At 39.6% G+C, this 20,974-nt stretch overlaps 1 protein-coding gene across 1 annotated transcript in view; it reads right to left on the bottom strand.

Annotated features, from left to right (window-relative positions):
• KPNA1 (karyopherin alpha 1 (importin alpha 5)) overlaps positions 1–20,974 on the bottom strand; it is a 39,634-nt gene that overhangs the window by 4,430 nt on the left and 14,230 nt on the right. Inside the window, exons 6-11 of the mRNA XM_009073375.1 lie at positions 19,205–19,293; positions 17,276–17,375; positions 16,543–16,706; positions 15,339–15,417; positions 12,939–13,064; positions 557–684 (exon numbers count right to left, since the gene is read on the bottom strand). Coding sequence (XP_009071623.1) covers positions 557–684; positions 12,939–13,064; positions 15,339–15,417; positions 16,543–16,706; positions 17,276–17,375; positions 19,205–19,293 — 686 coding nt within the window. The remainder of the gene's footprint in view (positions 1–556; positions 685–12,938; positions 13,065–15,338; positions 15,418–16,542; positions 16,707–17,275; positions 17,376–19,204; positions 19,294–20,974) is intronic.

The following is a 20,974-nucleotide window of genomic DNA, read 5'->3' as shown; positions in this document are numbered from 1 at the left end:
CCAATGAAAATAACTTTCAAATATCTTCTCTGTTCCCATCTCTATATAGTTATGAAGTAGTAATTTTTGTACAGTATATTTGTCATTCTGTAACAATAATTTATAAATATTTTCCATAAATAGAAACTATATCAACTTGTTTATAAAGTTATTATTTTATTCTATACAAAACCGCATATACGCGGAACGCGCCGGTGTTAAATTAAACAGGGAAAACAATGCATGCGATGCCCTCGTCTGAGGGGCTGAGCTGTGCCTTTCCAGGCTGCTAATGCACTTCATTACACTCTACAGCAACCCCTCAGAAGTTAGTTTAAAAGCTGCGTTTAGCTTTTTCATGTAAAATAAATGGTTCAGTTATTTAAGGAAGTATTGCAGCTGAAATACTCGGACAATTTCTCCCTAAAGGAATGAAAGGCTCGTTCACAACAAGAACATGGTTTCTCTGGATACAACACTGAAAGCATACAGAAAGGTTTTCCAGTTTCTAGGTCAATAGTTTGTTTTCTTGTGCAAATTCACTCAATTGCATTGAAAGATTTGAACTGTTTCATACTTTATCTGCTCAGCAGAGCCTCCTGATGTTGCATTTGTGATTGCCCAAGCAGCTTCTTTCCTTGTTCGAAACTCAGCCGTTTGCAAAATATTTATGAGAGCTGGGAAGATATGGGCATCTATGACTGTCTGCAAAAAGAAATTACAGGTCAGGGTTATAATAAAAATGAGAAGTAACTTTCTGTCCTGGGCTAGTTAATGTCTATGCTCAGCACAACACATTAAACAATGACATTTTATTGAGGGGCAAAGCTGATACATCAGTTTTCAGCTCTGCATTCAAAACCCTAGGTATTGCCATGGTCTGTGCTTATCCCAGGAGAATTATAACACATTCAGACTGAAGTGATTGCTATATCTAATGAGTTACTTAATCATACCCTGACAGCAAAAGAATGCCATACTTCCCCTATTTATCCAGGAAGCAAACCACTCAGCTATTAAGTCAGTGAACCATTAAGTCATTAAGATCCCCTGAAAAGAAAAAAAACTTCCTAGGCCTGTGTGCCATACTACATTTCCACTGGGTGAGACAACAGAGCAAAGAGAGAATGTACTCTAAGAACTCCCCAAAACAAGCACCTGGTGAAAGAACAAAGACTGGATGGTTCAGTAATAGTGTTAACTGCATAGTTCACCACACTGATAGAAGTTAAACGAGTATTTGGGAACTCACTCAAAGTTTCTAGTAACTTCCTGTGAAAACAGCCTTTTGCAATAAGACACAAATGACAGTTTTTTACACACACACGAAAAGGATCTGAAACACTTTCATAAGATCATTCAAACCAGCAAGAGCTTAGGATTACATTTTTTTAACTACCACTTTATAAGTCAGATAAGAACAGATAAAGGAAAATCCAAAGAAAGTCCAAAGGATCCTTTTCATGGAGCTCTGTAGAAGAAAACTAGCAGATTACATATAGCAAAAAGCTGTAGTTAATTCACAGTGTGAGTGGCTGCCCAATGAAAAAAAACCCCAATTGTCTGACATTTCTTTTATCCTTCCTGGGCATCCACCACTGCATCTGCTTTGTACATACATCCATACCACCTATCAGCTGCTTCAACAGTCCCAGAACAGTCTCCTATGCCATAAAATCCACACTTCTAATACAGCAATCTGGGGTCCTCAAGGAAAACCAGTTATACTTCCATCATGCCCTTTTGTATTAGATTTGCATGTTACCAAGAACATTTGAAAAAATGTCCTTAACTGAAATTTTTGAACATGAATGATAGAAGTGATAGGTCAAACTGCTATTTAAGAAAAAATAAAAATAAAAAGCATCTTAAAAAAAATAAAAAGGCATTTTAGCCTCTGACATATTTTACTGCAAAAACCCCACTGAATTTTTAAAAATATGCAAGAGCAACACACTGGCACACAACAGCATCTGCTTCATTAAGGTTATCAGATTAAGGACCTTTTCAGCTCAAAGGGAGATACCAACAGGAAAGTAATAAATAAAACACACAGTGACACAAACCTGATAGACAAGGGATAAGAGAAAGACCACAAAGAAGGAAAGGTTCCAGTCACTAATTAGTGGGCCATTAAGAAACTACAGGCAGAGAGCCAGCCTGGACTTTTAACTGAAGAGAGGGAAAACTGTGACAGTGTGCATAACCTCCCTCTGTAGCTGTGAGCACTGTAGGGATTTGGTGCTAGCAGGACTCACTTTGGGCCAGGACCTGGAGAAACAACTGTGTCTACAGGGCCAGCAACTGGAGTGGGTGGGGGGTCTCATCATCAGTACCTGGACTAAGGTCCCAGAAAAGGTGAATTAGGGGCCAGCAACTGGTGTCAGGCCTTGGATGAAGGAGCCCCTGCAACTGGGGCAGGTGAGGGTCCCAGTATCAGCCACTGGGGCAGGACCACAATCCATAGGGTCCACTGTGCCTGGATGCCAGCTTAACAGAGAAGTTAACAGAGAAGTTAAGTGAAGATCTCAGCACCTCAGCTGGAATGGGCCTGCAGGTCACAGGACCCATGTGCCTGGGCACCAGCTCTGTGTGACAGTGTAGTGTACATTATCCCCAAATGTGGTGGTGGACAGAGGATGACACTGTACTTAATTTGCTGGCAAACTGATCAGGCAGGCAGCAAGTGGGAGGCACAGGATCCAGGCACGGACAGAGGGCTCGAGCAGAGGGGTCTGCAAGTGTGGAGATACTCGAGACAAATGTATGCATGTTTGCTAGCGAGAATCAAGCTGAACTAGTCAGTGAGCAGAACCCAAGTGCAGTGGGTTAAGAGAGCTCACAATCTGGCTGTGGACAGCAGATGAGCAGAGAGCTCACACTAGTATTTGAGAGATGTGTGACTGTGTGTGTGCTTGTGGACCTAGAGACTGAGTATGTGTGTTTTCACTAGTGAACTTCAGTCCTCAGACAGAGAGGTGCCAGTCTACATTTTATGTGAGTCCAGAAAGTGCTACCCAAGGGTGTTGCTGAGGTAGAAGCCCTTAGAAGACTGATGTGTTAAGAGATGTCAAGCATTCTCTACTGAAAGATCTTGATACTGATCTAGGATAAGATACTTGAGGGCATTAGTATTCTACTATTCTGGCAAAGAATAAGTCAAAAAATCTCATTATCACTTCTTACATCCTCTAAAAGAAAACTTTCACAGAAGATTTATTTCCTTAGAAAGTGTCTTCTTAAAACCAACTTGTTTAGTAAGTACTAAAATCAGAATAGCATGGAACTAAATCAGCACATCTGATCTGACAGGCAGTAACACACTTTGAGCCTTCTTAATGCCAGAAAGAAAAGTTACCTTAAAATGTTTCAACTTAAACTTGTGAAATAATAAGAGAACTCCAGAATAAAGGGAACTAGCAATGGGAGGGCAGTAAGTGTGAGAATCACAACAGACTGTAATTGTTTTCCTTCTGGCTCAATCAATTTTGAGCTCTCTGCTTCAGTGCTTGAGTTCAACAAGTAAAACTACTCATCTAAGAGGGGAGAAACATGGCTTTGAACCTTTTCAGAACGAAATGAATCCAGATCTAGCATCTCTTTGGTGAGTGTTCTTACTTCTACTTATTTCTGTTTCTTATTCTATTGTACAAAAGCCTACAGACACACTGATTATTTCTGCTCTACAATGCAGTAGGCTATCTTTACCCAAGGAGAACAGGTTAAAGCACCACAGTGAATGGCAGCCCCTCACAAGGCATTTCACTGAGAGACTGGCTCAAGAGATAAGCAGATTATCAGTCACTATATTTTTATGTTTCCTACATCCTGACACACAATTTAAGTGTTGCCACCATCTCACCCCAGCATAAGTCTCAGTCACAGGTGCTTAACTGCCCCTCTGCAATACTGCAAAGTGTTTTGGCTAGCAGCTTCTTTACAGTTGAAACTCTTAAGAGCTTAGCTTTAAGAAAAAATACATTAACTCAGTCAGAAAATGGTTTGCTTTAACCTTAATATCTTCACTAGTTAAGTCCAGTTAAGCTCAACAAGAGTGGAAACTATAAAACATTAACACACATGCTAGCAGCATCTCTTATTTACACCCTATGCCTTGTAGCCTTGCCCACAGCAGTTACTCCTCAAGGCAAACTAGAATGCCTATCCCTATGGTATTTTATGTGGGAACAACAGCTACGGTGGAAACAGGTCATGTTTCCCTTTCAGTTAAATTTCTTCAAATTTCAATATTTGTTTTCATTTTTTTAAAGCACCATAGTGCATACAAAATACTCAAGGTAAGCACAGCTCTTTCCAACAAAATGAACACAGTTATGGGATTTCAATTCAACAAGAATATTTGAAAAAAATTAAGAAAGTAAAAAGATTTTAGGCTGCTACTACTAAACACTGAGGTGGCATCTACAAAATACATTAGAAAACTGTTTTCTGCCTAGTAGGTAATCTGAAGCCCATCCTTTAATACACTAGACCAACACTAGAGTTTTTTACCCATTTGGTACTTGCAGGAACTGAAGCCCACCTTGACTTGTAATTGTAACTCTCTCAGAAAACTGAAACTGCATTTTAACTGAAATAGGAATTTTCAAATTTCATTTGAAATGAATGATAATGCTCAGTCCTTCACCAAATTTGGCTCTCTTTCAAAGTGTCAACTTTTCCATGTTTGCTCAGGGGTTTTTTGGTTTGGTTTGGTTTTTTCACAATAGATGGTCTCCAAGAGGGTTGCCTGTCTCTTGGAAACATTCTATCTGTCTTACTTTAATCAATCTTGTTCACTTTATAGTATTTGATTTTTGAAGAGTGAAGCTAGATAAAACTGAATGTTCAGAGTTTTATTACACCTGCATGGATGCTGAATCTCAACATACTGTAGTCAGGTCTTCAGCAGCAGTATAATTAAATTATGATTTTGAGCTAGTCGGTACCGAGTGAATCTGCTTCTCCCCCTTTGGGTTCCCACAACTAAATCACTTAAGGTATACAAAAACACACACACATTTAGTGTGCACATATCAGCATCACATGTCTACATATGATTCATTGCAAATATGAAAGCAATCAAGTCTCTATTTTTCTGGTCCTCCAAGCTCTCTCATTATCTTTAACAAATCATGATTACAGGCACCATAGAGCTGCCAGCTGCAAATACAGCCCTACTGCTATGATCTCTTCCTCCTGGCTGGAAATTTTAGTTCACAAAGGCTTCTCCCTTCTGTGCCAGTTACCTTGTTTATTGATTCAATTTACAACTGCTTTATAAATAGCATAGCAAATATTTGTAAGCCAAAACTACTTAACATGATGGCATCAGTACAAAATCCACTGCTACCCAAGAGCCAGAAAGGAAGCACTGCAGATCTCAGTTCTAATCAACTTTTATGTTGTTGACACAGACACCTAAGCCTCCAAACTGTGTATAAAGCAAAATTCTAGCCAGTTTACACAAGGCTGCTACTGCTATCAGGAAGAACCTGAACTGTAACAAACAGCACCTTGTTGTTTCCTGCTTTTAGAGTCAGTGCTAAAAAAATAAAAACACACAAAACATAAAACAAACAAAACCAAAACAAAAAAAATTAGAAAACAAACAAAAAACCCAAAACACCCACAAAACAAACCAACCAACCTCCCAAAGGCAATATATACCACTGCTGGCTGTGGTTTTCAAGCAGAATAAAGGAATTAAAGGTACTGTAGCTCTGCTGCCCTCAATGTGGCATGAGGTATGGGATTCACCACACGTAAAAGCCTGAAAACAGATTTTGTACTTAAACACTAAGTTAAATCTGAGATTAATATTTGACTTTCACTAGTCCACAGATATGACCTTGTCAGCAATGCTGTATTTTACTCTTAATTGAGATACTTTTTGAAGTCTTGCTACCACAAATAGCACGTGAAGATTTTTAGACCACTCATGCAAACTATGGCATAAACCAAACACATTTTATACTCAAGGTAATTTAATGCCTGTGCAAACCACAACTGTGTGAATCATGTAATACCCTTTCCATGTCCCCAGCATTACTGTGTTCCTTTTGGAGAAGAGCCTCTGACAATTCTGAGCTTGCATCTTTACCCCATTTTGTAAAAACCTATTTCATTCCAGAGTTTTTAAAACTGACAGGCAATGTATCATATGCTACATTTGCCAATGTCACTTTCTAGCAAGGATAGGAATCCCTAAAGGAGGAAAAATAGGGCACAGATCCCATTGCTACCATGCCTAGCCATACTCAGACTTCCAGATGTTCTTGTAAGAACTTAAGGTATGTTAGAAAAGAAGTGGTAAGTTTCTTAACCTGTCAAGAGGAGAGAAATCCTATGATGTCTTCACTGTCAGATATGGAAGACTGTGTCTGATGTACTGCCTTTCATAGCTTTTCAACAGGTTGCAAAGTTAAGACAGAACATTTTCTGAGGTATGTGATAGCCTTTCATACCCTTCAGGAGGGTCGACAGTCAGGATTAAGCTTCAGTTGTGCAGTTCTCCTTCTGACTCCCAGGAAGATGTAGTTCCCCTTCTCCCTGACTGGGGAAGCTATCCACTGAAGTACAGCAAAGCTGTATACAAACTAGGAAATTAACAAACAAAAACTATACTTAGTGACAATCATGACTGCATCAGGATATACACATCCACCCCAAACCTTAAAAGCACAGAAATAAAGAGGGGAAAGACTGCTGTATTCCACCATGCTTTTCTGTTGCCTAGGCACTGCTGATAACACACTCTGAAAGGCTTTCACTTCCACCTTTGGTGGGGAAATAAACCCAAACCTCCTGTGCTTTAGTAAGAGCCACCAAAGACAGTTCAGCGTGCACTTTCACACATTTCACACATGTTAACTTAGATCACCTTAACGCTAGAAAGAGTTTACTGACTGTATTGGAGTGCAAATCTAATAGTGATAGGCTGCTGCCTTATCTTTTAGAAATGGCAGTGAAAGCCTTTGGAGTGTGCTACCGAACAGCATTGCAGGCAGTATGGAAGTGGAAATGAATATAGAAGTCCTTCCCTCTAACTTTATACTTCTATACTTTACAGTGGGTGGATGGAGGGAGTGTAACCCAATGCAATCTTAAACAACACTAAATATAGCTCTGTCTGTTAATACTTGTTAGGTAAAATATCTATTAGATTTACCAAAATATTTCATTTTCTTCTTGGTATGCAGCAGGGATTAGTAGATTATGGCTTGAGCACTACCCAAAGTTTCCATAGGATTCTAACATCCCAACTGCACTGGAGCAACAACCCACCAGTTAGATCAGCTGGCAATTTGCAATAATGTTGTTTACTATGCCAGGCAGACATGAAAAAAAAAAAGCTATCCACTATGCCAGGCAGACATGAAAAAAAAAGCTATCATGTGATGAAATCATTCTTGTCTGACTTCTGGCTAAAGATTGTGCATGTTCAAAACACAATCAGTATCACAGATTGGAAGAGATCTGGCTCCAGTCTAGTAGGACCTCTAGTAGGAGCTACTGAGCAATTTGGAAGGACTGGGGAGAAAGGAAAAAAAAGTTAGTTTAGAGCTGCATCTAGTATTTTAGAATTCCTTCTGTAAGGAAGAGCAAAGAGCAATTCTCAAGAAGTAATGTTTTAATTCATCACAATGCAAAATTAATTTAGAAAAATAAAATAAAGCTACCTCAACTCACAAATGAAATAGGTCCACCCATGAATTTAGTTTAATCAGATATTCTTTCCAGGTGGGAATTATCCTTTATCCTCATAGCTATTAAAAACAGACTATGCTTTCATTCTTCATTTTGGCATACAACCATCTTCAAGAAACAGTTTACCAAAGAGCATTTTACAACTTCAGAAATTTTTTTCAAGTGTTTTTCAACTCAAATGTTTACAATGATTTTGACATAAAGTAGGACATAAAGTAATACCTCTGAGAAATGCAGACCTATCAGCTCCAGAGCTGAAAAGAGGCTTCATCACACCTTGTACTTCATACAAGATTCTCTAAGTTGAGACTAGAAACTAAAGAATCAAGAGCCTTTCTAGAACTTGTCACACATCTGCGATGAGACTTTCCTTTCAACATGAGATAATCATTGCAATTACACCTGCAATTGCCAATTTTACTTCCAAGAAACACTGGCTTTGAGACCTCCAGTCAAGCATGTTGTAAGCACTCTCCTCTGTCCTTTACTCAACAACATTCCTCTAACAGGGCTCCTTCTGCAGTCCTAAGAATCTAAGCCTCATGATGGACATGATTTGCAGTATGTCACAATTACCAGGATAGTTATCGCCTGCTCAGAATCAGAAACACTATTTTTTAATCTCATTTTTATAACTGTCAGTATAAATGAAACTGGGTATGCACTTAGGGCAGTCAAATCTTTCACTACAAAGCACGTGTGTGCATGGATTTCAAAGGCAGCTCAATTGTTCTGAATGGGCCCTGAGGGACTCTTAAAGGAAATATAGCTTTCACTTCTATGAAGCTGCTTTTTTTTTTTTTCCCCTGGACTAGCATAACACATCAACATGGCTCCAACTTTATCTGCCACCTATCCTAAGGCAGCTGCTTTTAAGCTGTATTCTTTTAAATCCACATGTTTTCTGGCGATTTGTTTGACACTTTTATTCCTGATACAAGAACCCTAAGAAGTAAAGCTTTTATCCACATAATCACAACTATTTCACTTTGCAGAGTTAGGGGCCTTTTTTGTATTTGTAAAGAATCACTGCTAGAAATGAAAGTGCAATATTAATGGCTCATAGCATCAATTTTCCTCTCCCTACGTTCCCATCTCACCTTTTCAAAGACATAATGCAATTCTAATCTGTCCTCAGTAGAAAGGTGGCTGATCTGTGATAAGACACACCAAAACATTTAAAAACTACTGAACACACACATGCATAGGCTAATGATTTTGTTCAGGTACATTAGGCAAATTTTGTTTTAAAGGGGAGATTATTCTCCTTTCTTGTTTCAAAGAAGGATGGGATAACAGTTTAGAAGACCAAGGAGTACCAAGAGTAGAGTTAAGACTCTCCAACTAAAGCCTAACTTAACACTGCCTGAGTAGCAGATACCAGGTGTAAGAATACTGTTCAAAACAAGGACAGGTATTCACACCTTCACTTGCAAACAGGGAGATGTGGTGCAGTGAATACTTAAGTAGAAGTCACAGAAGTGACTACACTATTGAAATAGCTTCTGGTGCCCTAGAATTGAAGTTACCTCTAGGAGTCTTCACAACTGTATCTTCAGTAGATCAAGAATATGACAACAGAGATCTTGATGTTTTGAAAAAATGCTCTAATAATAGACATTACTTTCCATTGCCACTTCTGATACTTCTTTATGGAATGACTTGTACAGACATCTGATTTTCTGAAGCTCTTATTAAGTCTGCAACATCCCTATGATTGTGCATCCTGAAGCAACACTCTGATAGACTTGGGAAAAAACAAAGTTTAAAAAATATATTGGGCTGTACTGTTCCCAAGAAAATACTCTTAGGCCACCCAGAAAAAGCAGAAATGGCCTTCTAGAGAGAAAATACTGTTTCTAAGGTGGTAGCAGCAGGGATACAGCAGCCAAAAGATTCTTCGCTGCAAGAAAAACAAAGGTAAAAACATTTTTACCTTAGCACAAGCAGTCGTAACTCCCTTCTCTGCACTGCTACTTGCACAGCAATTACAATTACAGATGCGGGAAAAAACAGTGGTACAGTTGCTGATTTTACACAGCACTTTTTGTTAGAAATTCAGCTAATCCACAGATTAACACACAAACCACAATAAAGGCAGAACCAAAATTCTTGGAGCTCTACCAAGGTTAGATTAAGTAACCACATTGTTCTCTATATCGGACAAAAAAACATGATCTTCAGCAGTAAAAGTAAAATCATGACCGAGCAAGCCAGAGCAAATACAACTGTGGGAGGTTTCTTTCCTTGCAGTTCCATTTTCATCTTAGTCACATCCTTACATCAGACAAGAAGCTTTCTACCTTCCTAAGTTTCTGGGGTTTGCCTACTCACTTTCTAACACAAGCATCACTGAAGTTAGATAAGCCTTCACTATTAGCAGAGACCGAGTTATCTTCAGCAGAATTATTGACTTAATTTCCTATGCTTTCTGACACAAATACCTCATTCAAGGTATTAAGTCTTGATGTTGCCCCTTCAGCAACTGAATGTTCTTTGTTAGGGAGAATGTAAAACCAAAAGACTCCAAGTGTCACCTGCAAAGGGTATAATACGCTTACTCCTCAGGAAAAATATGCAGCCTTTTCACAATCTCGTGCAAGTGTTCTGCAAAAAGAGAATTCCACCCCTTAGGGGAAGAGAGCTAATCACTTCATGTTAATTCTGATCATACTGAATTAGTAATCCAGAGACATCAGTTATTAAGAGCAACAAGCATCAGGCTGCCTTCCAAGGAAAAAGATACAGGGGGAACAAGTACTCCTTGCCCACTCCTTTGCCCCACTTTATGGGGCTCAGTTCACTTTCTGTGTAAACATGCATTGTTTCTGCCTGGTTACTGATGAGTGAAATAAGTATTTCTAGTGTCTAATACCCCTGCCACTTATTTTTATTCTTTAAAGAACAGATGTCTCCAAATGGACTTTGACGCATCCTCTGCAATCTCTGAAAATACTGTCTGCATCCAGTGAGGGAGAAGAGAATTGAAAACCGTAACTTCAGAAGAACTAAATTTGATTTACATGAGATGGTTATTCAACTGCCTTGATGGAAACACTTGTACTTATCAGATAAAGCCTGATTCCAAGGCTGGGTTGGATGGGGCCCTGGGCAACCTGACCTAGTGGTTGGGGTGTTGAAACCACATGATCTTTAAAGTCCCTTCCAACCCACACCTTTATGATTCTATGATTTGCTACAATCTGTTTCTCCAACACTTCTGAAAAAGAGAAGGAATGAGGCAATGTTCTTTGTACTGGGTTTGCATGGCAAGGTTCTGGTAGCAAGAGGGGCTACTTCTTTGAGAAGCTGCTAGGAGTTTCCCCCACACCTGACAGAGCCAAAGCCAGCAGCTCCAAAATGGGCCTTCAACTGGCCAAGGCTGAGCTCATCAGCAATGGTTAGTAAAGCCTCTGGGATACCATATTTAAGAAGGGGAAAAAAAACTGTTGGGCAGAAGCAATTGCAACGAAAGAGAGGAGTGACAACTTGTGAGAGAAACAACTATGCAGGCACCAAGGTCAGTGAGGAAGAAGGGGAGGAGGTGCTCCAGGCACCAGAACTGAGATTCCCCTGCAGCCCATGAAGACCATGGTGAAGCAGCTGTGCCCCTACAGCCCATGGACGTCAACAGAGCACAGAGAACCACCTGCAGCCTGTGGAGGAGCCCCACACCAGAGCAGGTGGACACCCAAAAGAAAGTTGTGATCCAGTGGGAAGCCTGCACTGGAGCAGGCTCCTGGCAGGACCTGTGGCCCCGTGGAGAGAGAAGCTCATGCTAGAGCAGGTTTGTTGGTCAGACTTGTGACCCTGTCAGGGACCAACACTGGAGCAGTCTGTTCCTGAAGGACAGCACACCATGGAAGGGACCCACAGTGGAGCAGTTCGTGAAGAACTGCAGCCTGTGGGAAGGACTCAGGTTGGAGAAGTTTGTGGAGGACTATCTCCAGTGGGAGGGACCCCAGGCTGGAGCAGGGTAGGACTCCTCTCCCTGAGGAGGAAGCAGCAACAGAAACAACATGTGATGAACTAACTGTATCCCTCTGCTGCTGGGGGAAGGAGGTAGAGAAACGGGAATAAAGCTAAGTCTCAAAAGGATTGAGGAGTGGAAGGAAAGTGTTTTTAAGATCTGTTTTACTACTCATTATCCTACTCTGATTTTGATTGATAATAAATTCCATTAATTTCCCAAGCTGAGACTGGTTTTGCCTGTGACAGTAATCGGTGAGTGATCCCTCCCTGTCCTTTGGTTACAACCCACAAGCCTTTGGTTACATCTTCTCTCCCCTGTCCAGTTGAAGAGGGCAGTGATAGAGAGGCTTTGGTGAGCACCTGACATCCAAGCCAGGTCAAACCACCACATACTTGAAAGCCAAGCAAAATATTCCCCGAGTGCAGCTATTCTGAACAGAACTCCATATTCAGGGAAAACAAAATATACTGAGGTGTTTCTTCTTTGCCTAGGCAAAGAAAAACCTTTCTCTGGGGAAGAGATGTTCCATCTCTCATTTATACCAGTTGGAGAAAAGTCCTGGGAACTTTTCCTGATGGCTGACACTCAGCCCAGACTCAGAATAAAGATATGATCTTTTGGAGTCTTAATTGTAATGACTGACATAAGGTAGTGAGACTCATTTGCTTCTGTGTGCTATCACTTAACATGAAGGGATTACAAAATTTGGTACAATCAGACAGGACAACACTCAATGCAACAGGTTAGAAATCCTCTATTATTGTTCAGTTTAATAAACAGCAGTTTTAGATTTGGCTAAGCACACCTGCCTGTATCAGGAATTCGAAGAAAATATAAACAGGAATAAAGTATTTTACAGTGCAGGTGCCTGTGTCTGATGGTGACATCAATCAATGTGCAGTTATTTGATTCTCTAAGTTTGCAGCTTATTCGTTTTGCACATGAGAATTTCTGTATCTTAGTGACTGTCAAGGCAAGAAGCAAATTACTAAAGATTTTCTTGAGCTTTGCCCCATTTTGTCATCCTCTAGCATGACTGCCTTCCACCCTTGTAACCTGTAGATGATTAGAAAATTAAATAATTTGAATTTGAGAGATGACTGGGCCATTGAAATATCCTAAGTACGCAGAGGCCATAATATACTTCTTATATGTAACTATATACCTGTGACTGAATACACACAAATGTGCTTCATACACAAAAACATGTACCACGTGATGTGTGTTTCTTCTAGCCTGCAAGACAAAGATCACTAGTCATAGCTGAAAAGGTTACCTGGATCTGGGCTTTGTTTCCAGCTGTTATGTTAGATATTGTCCAGCATGCTTCCTTTTTGATAGATTCTTTTGGACTGCTTAGCAAGTGCAGCAAACTCTGCAGAGCTGAACAATTCAGAATTACCTGAATACAAAAGGAAAGGGAAAAAAAAGGTAAACCACCACTTACAAGAAATTTAGGATAAAGAATCACAGGAAACAGGAACAATGTGATTGAAACAACAATGTACTGAAAATCTAAAAAGCATCCCCATCCGATGATCCCAAAAGGTTTAAAAAATACCTAAACCACTAAACATAAACAAAACAAAAAAAATTAGCAAGAAGTAAGAAACACATCTTTGCAGGAGAGCTAAAGAGCAAAACTACTGAGTCATTCAGTTAACAGATCACACCTTCATAACGATTTTAGTATGACCTGAACACAAGATATTAAGTCCATTATAACCCAACAAGAATAGGATGATCGCACTTTCCTGTATTTTTGTAGACTTGTAAGCAACAACTGCTTCTGGTTTCCACATCAGCTGGCACAGTGGGGCAGACTGTTGGCAGTGTTGTGCCCAGTGACATTATGAATGGGCAATTCTTATTTGAAAAATTACCCAAAAAATTGTAAAAACACAAAATTCTATAGAGCAGAAAAACTGTAGGAAAATTTCCATTTCCAAAATCAAAATTTTAAGTGACCAAAGTACAAGAGAAAATGCCCCAGAACTTGGATGTCACACACGTGATTATGCCATGTGTGGTAACAAAGGGCCTTCTGGCCCTCTAAAAGGGCATAATAAGATTCAAAGACTGAAAAACTAACTACCTTTAGTTTTTAAAGTAAATTCCAACTTCTTACAACTAAGCCAAAAATTGGGCGAGTCTACCAAGGAGCACAGTAGTTTTGCCTTGTATAGTAAAAACAGGCAGTTTAGAAAGAACAGTGTGGTACAGAATTTCATGAGAAATACTCCAGTTGAACTGAATCAATGGTGATGACTTCTGATCATGCAACCTGTGGACTGAATTCCCTTGCTCTTATTCCCCTGGCCCCATCTTCTAAAAACCTTTCTACTCCCCAGTAAGATTAAAAAAGTAAAGACTATGGTTCAGGATTGTATCAGGTATCTGCTGGGACAAACTTATCTTTTTGTTCATGCATACTATCTCTGGTTTTGGCAATTGTTAGTAGCTGGAAATGAGAGACAAAGAAACAGCAGGTTGTGCTCTGAGGCTGTACAGAGAAGTTTTCAGGGAACTGCCTTGTATGTTGCATTCATACTCATAAATGTATCAGCCTCCAAAGCAAAGCTGGGCTCTTCCTTCTGATCAGTGACTTTTTATGCATCCTACAGCACTTGTCAGCTAACAGTACAGTCTGCAGGCACGACTATCAAACTATCCTACTCAAACAGTTCTCTAGAATTCTAGGAAACCTTCCCTGGAAAAATCATGCATAAGAAAATATTTTTTACTTTTTCTTTAATTAAATATAAGATTTATGCAGTATTTAATAGCCTGTATTACATGTGAATCAGTGATCCCCTGTGGCTTTATCTTTAATGAAGTTATGAAATCACAAAACTGAGCTCAATTGTTCTTTGTGACTGATTTGCAAAACAAATGCCACTGAAAAAACACAAAAATGTGCATGCAAATCAGCTACACAAAATATATTGTAACAATCAAAAAATCATGTTCCCTTCCTCCTAGTGATAAGATATTCAAACAGTGCCCTGGTGCTGCTATCCCACCTTTAACTCCAATCTCAGTGTCATAGAACTACAGAAACATCTCAGTGACAACCTAGTGCCTGTGAAGCATCAGGTTTCCTGGCTCCAAACTTAATTCCAATACAGTGGTGAGAGTCACTGCCTGCTACTGCTGCTTCTACAAACATGTGCCCAGACACAGCTACATACCATCCAAAACCTGACCAGACACTTGCACTTGGTATATTCACCATTGACTGTCAACAGCACCAAATGCGACAGGCCTTTGATGACCCTACCACAGCACAACACTCAGCATAAAATTCAGCCTCAGAATTTGCTTTAAACAAACAAACAAACAAAAAACACCCCTGAGGGGTACTGCACAGCTCTATACAAGTCCCAGACACTGCTGCATAGTCACAGAATCATAGAATGGTTTGGCAGGGACTTTAAAGATGACCTAGTTCTAACCTCCGTGCTGTGTGCAGGGACACCTCCACTAGAGCAGGGTGCTCAGCAGCTCAGGACTGAACTGAAAAACTATGAAAACCACCACATGTTTTGAAGCAGTCAGTGTCCTCAATCTTCACTTTCAGACTTCAAAAGGAACAAGAGGAAGTGCTTGTGAATAGATTACCACAATTAACAGAGAGATAAACTGCAGTACAACACAGGAGAAAGTGAATCCATACCTGGGTCTGGATATCATCTCCTGTGACAATGTTCCCAACTGCTCGTAAGGCAGGAGATACAACTTTGTAGTCATTGTGCCTAAAATTACCAAACAAAAGATTGAAGTGTCAACCAGCCTGAAGCATCTCCATCTTCACATCCTCAAGGAAGCAACATCCATCAGCAAAGGGAAAACTTCCCTGATAAATCTGCCTTAACTCTCACTATCTGAATCAAAACACACTGATTTTAAACTAATGATAAGCCTTTCTAGGGTTTCTAAATATTTAGGCTTTTAGATATCATTCAGCAGCATAAAAATATTAGAAGAATACAAGTACCTCATTGGGAGGGAAAAATAATCAGCTTTAACTATACATTTAATGTAGCAGAAACAAAGGCAAAAAATGAGACAGAGGAACACAGGTGGAAGCTGTGTATGTATAGCTGATACAGCTGTTTCATCATCTTCTGTCATCATGTGCATCCCTCCATCATCATTCTTAAATCATGATTAGAATAAAAATGGTGAAATAAGGAAATTTTTTCTCAAAGACACGTCTTTATAAAAAGCTACCTAAATTATTCTATTCATTAACCCAGCATCAGATTTGCCTTAATCTTAAAAGCCTAAATAGCCTTTTTATTCACATCACTGGAAACCATTATTTCTTGTCCTTAGGCAATTGAATGCTCCATGAGCTGACCTCAGAGCTGAGCAAATGGCTGTGAACAAGGCCAGACTCGGTGACCACAACTCCCACAGCCATTTACTGACCAAAGTGTGTGTATACTCCTGCACAGTAAGGGTTTAGGAAATTATTTATATTTCAAGTCCCCAGTACTGTCAATTCTAGCAAATTTAACTATTTTACATTTCTATCTTTGATATCCTTTGGTAATTTCATTGGTAAGCAATTATAACATGGACTTGAACAGCAAAGGGAAAATTCCAGTACGTATTATGGATTTTGCAAAAATGCAGCTGTTAGGTGCAGGAAAAAAATCTCTTAAGGAATAGCAAAACTAGTAGAAGAAAAGTTCCACTGTTTCTGTTACTTATGACAAATACAGAAGACTGAACAGACAGGTAGAATTAAAAGTCCAATCTTGCTCTTTGGAAATTAGGACATTTCAAGACCTGTTTAATTAAACTTCTGCTGTTATAACCTTGAATTTAGGGAAAAGAGTGGACAGTACACTTGCTTGTAACAAATTTCTTACATCAGCAATTCCACAAGTCTCCTGCAGACTCCTGCATCAATCACAGCCTGGATTTTATCATTAGGGCCATCAGACAAATAGGACAAAGCCCAGCAGGCATCAGCTAATACATCTGTATCATTGACAAAGAGCAGCCAGGAGAGCACACTGAGACAAGGTGAAACCTGCAAGACATGAAGAGGAGATACATACACCATATAATTATAGAGTCAGAAGATGTATTATTATGTCAGCTGATTTTGTACGTGTCATTATAGGACTAGGCACTGGTACCTCAAGGTTTGATACTTGAAAGATTTCAGACCTAGGCAGCACTTCTGTGCAGGACTGTAGCTATACATGCACGAAGGAGCATGCCCACAGAAAAGCTCTATGACAATTCTTCAGCCTCTACAGTACAACATCTGGCAACTTAAACTCACACTTGTCTGCAAAGATGTGCCATACATTGCAGTAGAGCAGACAAGATGCACAGATTTGTTCTGCTCTCGGATGGTCATCTCCAGTAGAAGAATAGTAACAAAAAGTTAGGAGGCAGCCAGATTAACAGTGGTTGTGAATATCTGTCCAAAGGAGTACACAAAAAAACTTCAAAAGAACTTCATGTATAAGAAGCCCACATAGTCTTTCAGAGCAATTCTGAAATAACATGTCTTCTCTGTAGTTTCATCACCCTTACTGTTTATTTGGTTACCACCACCTCACAACATACTTCCCTTCAAACATCTCTTACCTTGGCAAAATCTGGAGGTGGATTTTTCCCTCTGCAGAGGTTGGATAGAGCCCATACAGCATTTCTGGTCATAGTGAGACGGTTCTGTTTTGAAAGCAATCTAAAATAAAACAACAAAGATTTCCAACCCTTGTTTTGAAAAAACAAAGCCAGGCAACCCTGTGGTGTCAATTGCATGACCCTAAACATGACACATGCACTAAAACTCATTTTAACACACATAAGGGCAAAATATAGGTTTTTTTCTATAAAATTATATCCTGAGGAAAATTATCCTTGGTGGCTGGATACTAATACACATGCTAGATACAGGACTCTAATATCCTGACACTAAAAGTGTGCTCATTTAATTGCTTAGATACTAATGTGGCAGTTAACCGTCAAAAGGCACAGGAATTGTGACACTTACTCAAATGAGGAGAATATGCAGGTAGTTTTAGAGAGTACTCTCTTTGCTGAACTGCATTTTTGTATCAGTCAGACTATCAGTCCCACTTTTACACTTTCGTACATTAACTAGTAAAACGGAGAACAAAACTTATCCGCAGAAAAGAATCAGATTAAATAATAGTAATAACTATTATCACCCTCAGGTTTAGGGTTTCCCAAGCATTCAAAACGGTCAAGCATCTCACAGCAACCAGCATTTACAGACTTCCTGTGTGCACTGGCTCTAGTCCCAGCAATACAAGAGCCTTGCCCACTGCATTCCTACTAGAACACAATTCCACCCCAAACCAGTCTCTTCCTTCAGCTGCTATGGCGTGGCACCCACACACCAGCTGCTGCAGGGTTCAACTTCTACTTTGAAAGACACAGGAAGCTCAATAACGTACTGACACCGTTGTGCCAAAACTGTCCTCTCACATGACAATTATCAGTGACTGAAGCTGCATCAGCCACTGCTACACTGCAGTCCCTTTACGTGAGGTCAGACCTCAGCAAAGTCCTCACAAAGATGTCTGTGGAGCTGGTTAACTACGTCATGCACAGCATGAAGCCTCCAAACAAGGTATCTTCCTTGTGGCTTAGAAAGGATTAGCCATAGTACTCTCTGACCTAAGAAAATGCAGTAAGGCAAGACCTGGTTTTCCCAAGAGTGTAACAATTCCCTTTCCTTTTCTCATGGCCATCCCATACTGTTACTAACGTCTTTCTGAGAGCACTGGAGAATTCCACTGCTGCAACCAGAGTCTGCAAAGGACAGAGACTGAGTAACAGTAATCTGGACATGACAACACAAGACGGTGTCACTGCTTCAGCAACAATATGACCTTTAAGCAGAGGACCATCAAGATAATTAGCCGACTAAGGAACGACATGCAATGGGAGGGTAGTGACCTGGATTTGTTCATCCTTAGAAAGAGACTGCGTAACAGAGTATGGAACTGCTGCCAACAACAGTTTAACAAGTGGAAACAGGAAGCCAAATCTCACAAGTGCACAGTGATGGGACAAGGGGCAACCGTCATAGGGTAAGACACAGAAAATTCTGATTAGGTATCAAACACTGTGTTTCACCATGCCATGGCCAAATACTGCAACAGGTTGCCCAAGGTGGTTATGAAATCTACTTCTGATGTTCCAAATTTGACTGGTTAAGTAGGTGAGCAACCTAATCTAATCTCACCTGCTATGAAGAAAGGCTTTGACCAGATGACCTCCAGAGGTGCCTTTCAACTTAAATCATTCTATGACTCTAAAATAAGCCTAGGCATCCACCCACACTGTAGAATAAAATAGTTCCAGCTTAGCTGCTTCTCAAACATGTTTCCGCTTTAGCTTCACTGCAAAGGTAGATCAGGAGTCCCATTAAAAAGTCTAATTAGTCCACAATAAAAAAAATATTCTTCTTCAAGGCAAAAGCCAAACTTCAGTCTTATCATACACTCAAGCAAAATTCTGGAAAACACATTAAAAGAGACTTACTGCAATAAAGGGGGCAGGATATTACAGTCCAATACATAGTCTCTGCACATAGTGCTGTCTCCAGCAATGTTGCCAAGAGCCCATACTGCCTGTAATGAAAAACAGAAGAGTAATTGCTTTTGCTATCAAAATTCCACCAGTTTTATATCTGTACTAGAATTAGGAGATTCTCTGTTCTCACTGTTAGATCCTGGACAACATATGGAAGGGGAATGCATTCTGGTTGAGTATTACATTAATACACCCAAGCTCATTATATGATTCAGGAATATTTAAACAGATCTAAGAGGAATACCGTAACAGCCAACATGTATGTCTCCAGAGACTGTGCAGCCAGACATAACCTTGCTCTGTCCACAACATAAGAGATGATCTTATCTCCTCAGGCTTAGTAAGATTCTAATTCTACACTCCTCCTTGTTCAGAGGTAATTTAAATCCAGGTGTTCATAGCACAGGTCAAGTAAGATTGTATCTACCCAAAAATTTTTGCATGGAACAGCCCATATTAGTATTCCCTAAGAAGCCATAAAAGCATGCCTTGTTTACACAGTCATATTGAGAACAATTACAACAACTAGATAACAATGAGACTCTAGATGCAAGTTAAGCCAACATTCAGAATCAGAGTTCAGATGGGCATTGATATATACATTCTTTCAGATAAAACTGTAGAAGACAGAACCAGTGTTCCCTGTTAAGTCATATACACAGCAAAATGCAAGGACAAACACTTTCTCCCTTGAACATCAGTACTACCGTAACACTTTATTTTGGTAAGATCAAAACCAGCGGAATTAAAGAAGCACAAAATCCATCTTCTGCAATATGATGAGAATAAAATATTTAATCAGTTTTGATGTATACATTTGGGCCAATTGGTGTTTTAGGTATCACTGTCCACTAATATGAGAGCTATAACTAAATAAATTACAAGTAGTCTATGTGAGGTATAAAAGCTGTTTGATGAATTCCACGTGAACTACAGAAGATATTTTGTCACACAAGAAAGCATATGAAATTCACATTTGCTATTTGTTTCAAGTTAGCAGAGGGCTAAGTGTGATAATAAATAGATACATGGATCTGCTTATTTGGTAGACTTATTTGGTTCTACAGGTACATGTATCTATACAACCACTGGAAATACTTCAGCACTGCATATTAGAGGACAAAAGCAGTTCTATTTATCATGGACAGCAGCTGAATTTCTCTTCAGTGGAAGGTTATGCATTTAGCTGCAGTAAAATGTGTTACAATACATAACTATTTCTCCAATTGAACATAAGCAAGTTCCTCACAGAAACATGTTTTTCCTCTCCCTGTATCTATTTGAAATAAATTGCTCCCAAGGAAATTCTTGGGTAACCTGAAATAAGCTTATTTATTAATTTTGAATATGTCAATTGATGATTTACTGCATTAGATTTCTCCTGTGACATGTTTTTAAACAGCAGTGAAAATATGCTACTCTAAAAACCACGCAAACCACTCTAGAGGCACAAACCCACCTGCAAACCCTGCAAAAGTAATACAGCTAAAACCAGATGTATACACAAAATGTAGTTAGAAATGTCAGCTTGCTAGACACAAAATAAAAAGACTCCTCTGTAGCCGCACTACTAATATCACCACAGGATGAACGGTAATTAAAATAAATGAGACTAGGAGACTGTTCTAGGGAAGGATTAATTTGTTTTGTTTCCTACTGTTTTCCAGGCTTCTGCTGTCAACCACAGTCAGAGACAGGGAACAAGACTCCACTGACCTT

Source organism: Acanthisitta chloris, unplaced genomic scaffold, assembly GCF_000695815.1.
Source record: "Acanthisitta chloris isolate BGI_N310 unplaced genomic scaffold, ASM69581v1 scaffold1894, whole genome shotgun sequence".
NCBI classification, from domain to species: domain Eukaryota; kingdom Metazoa; phylum Chordata; class Aves; order Passeriformes; family Acanthisittidae; genus Acanthisitta; species Acanthisitta chloris.
The sequence above is the reverse complement of the archived record's forward strand: the minus strand, read 5'-3'. Positions and strand labels throughout refer to the sequence as shown.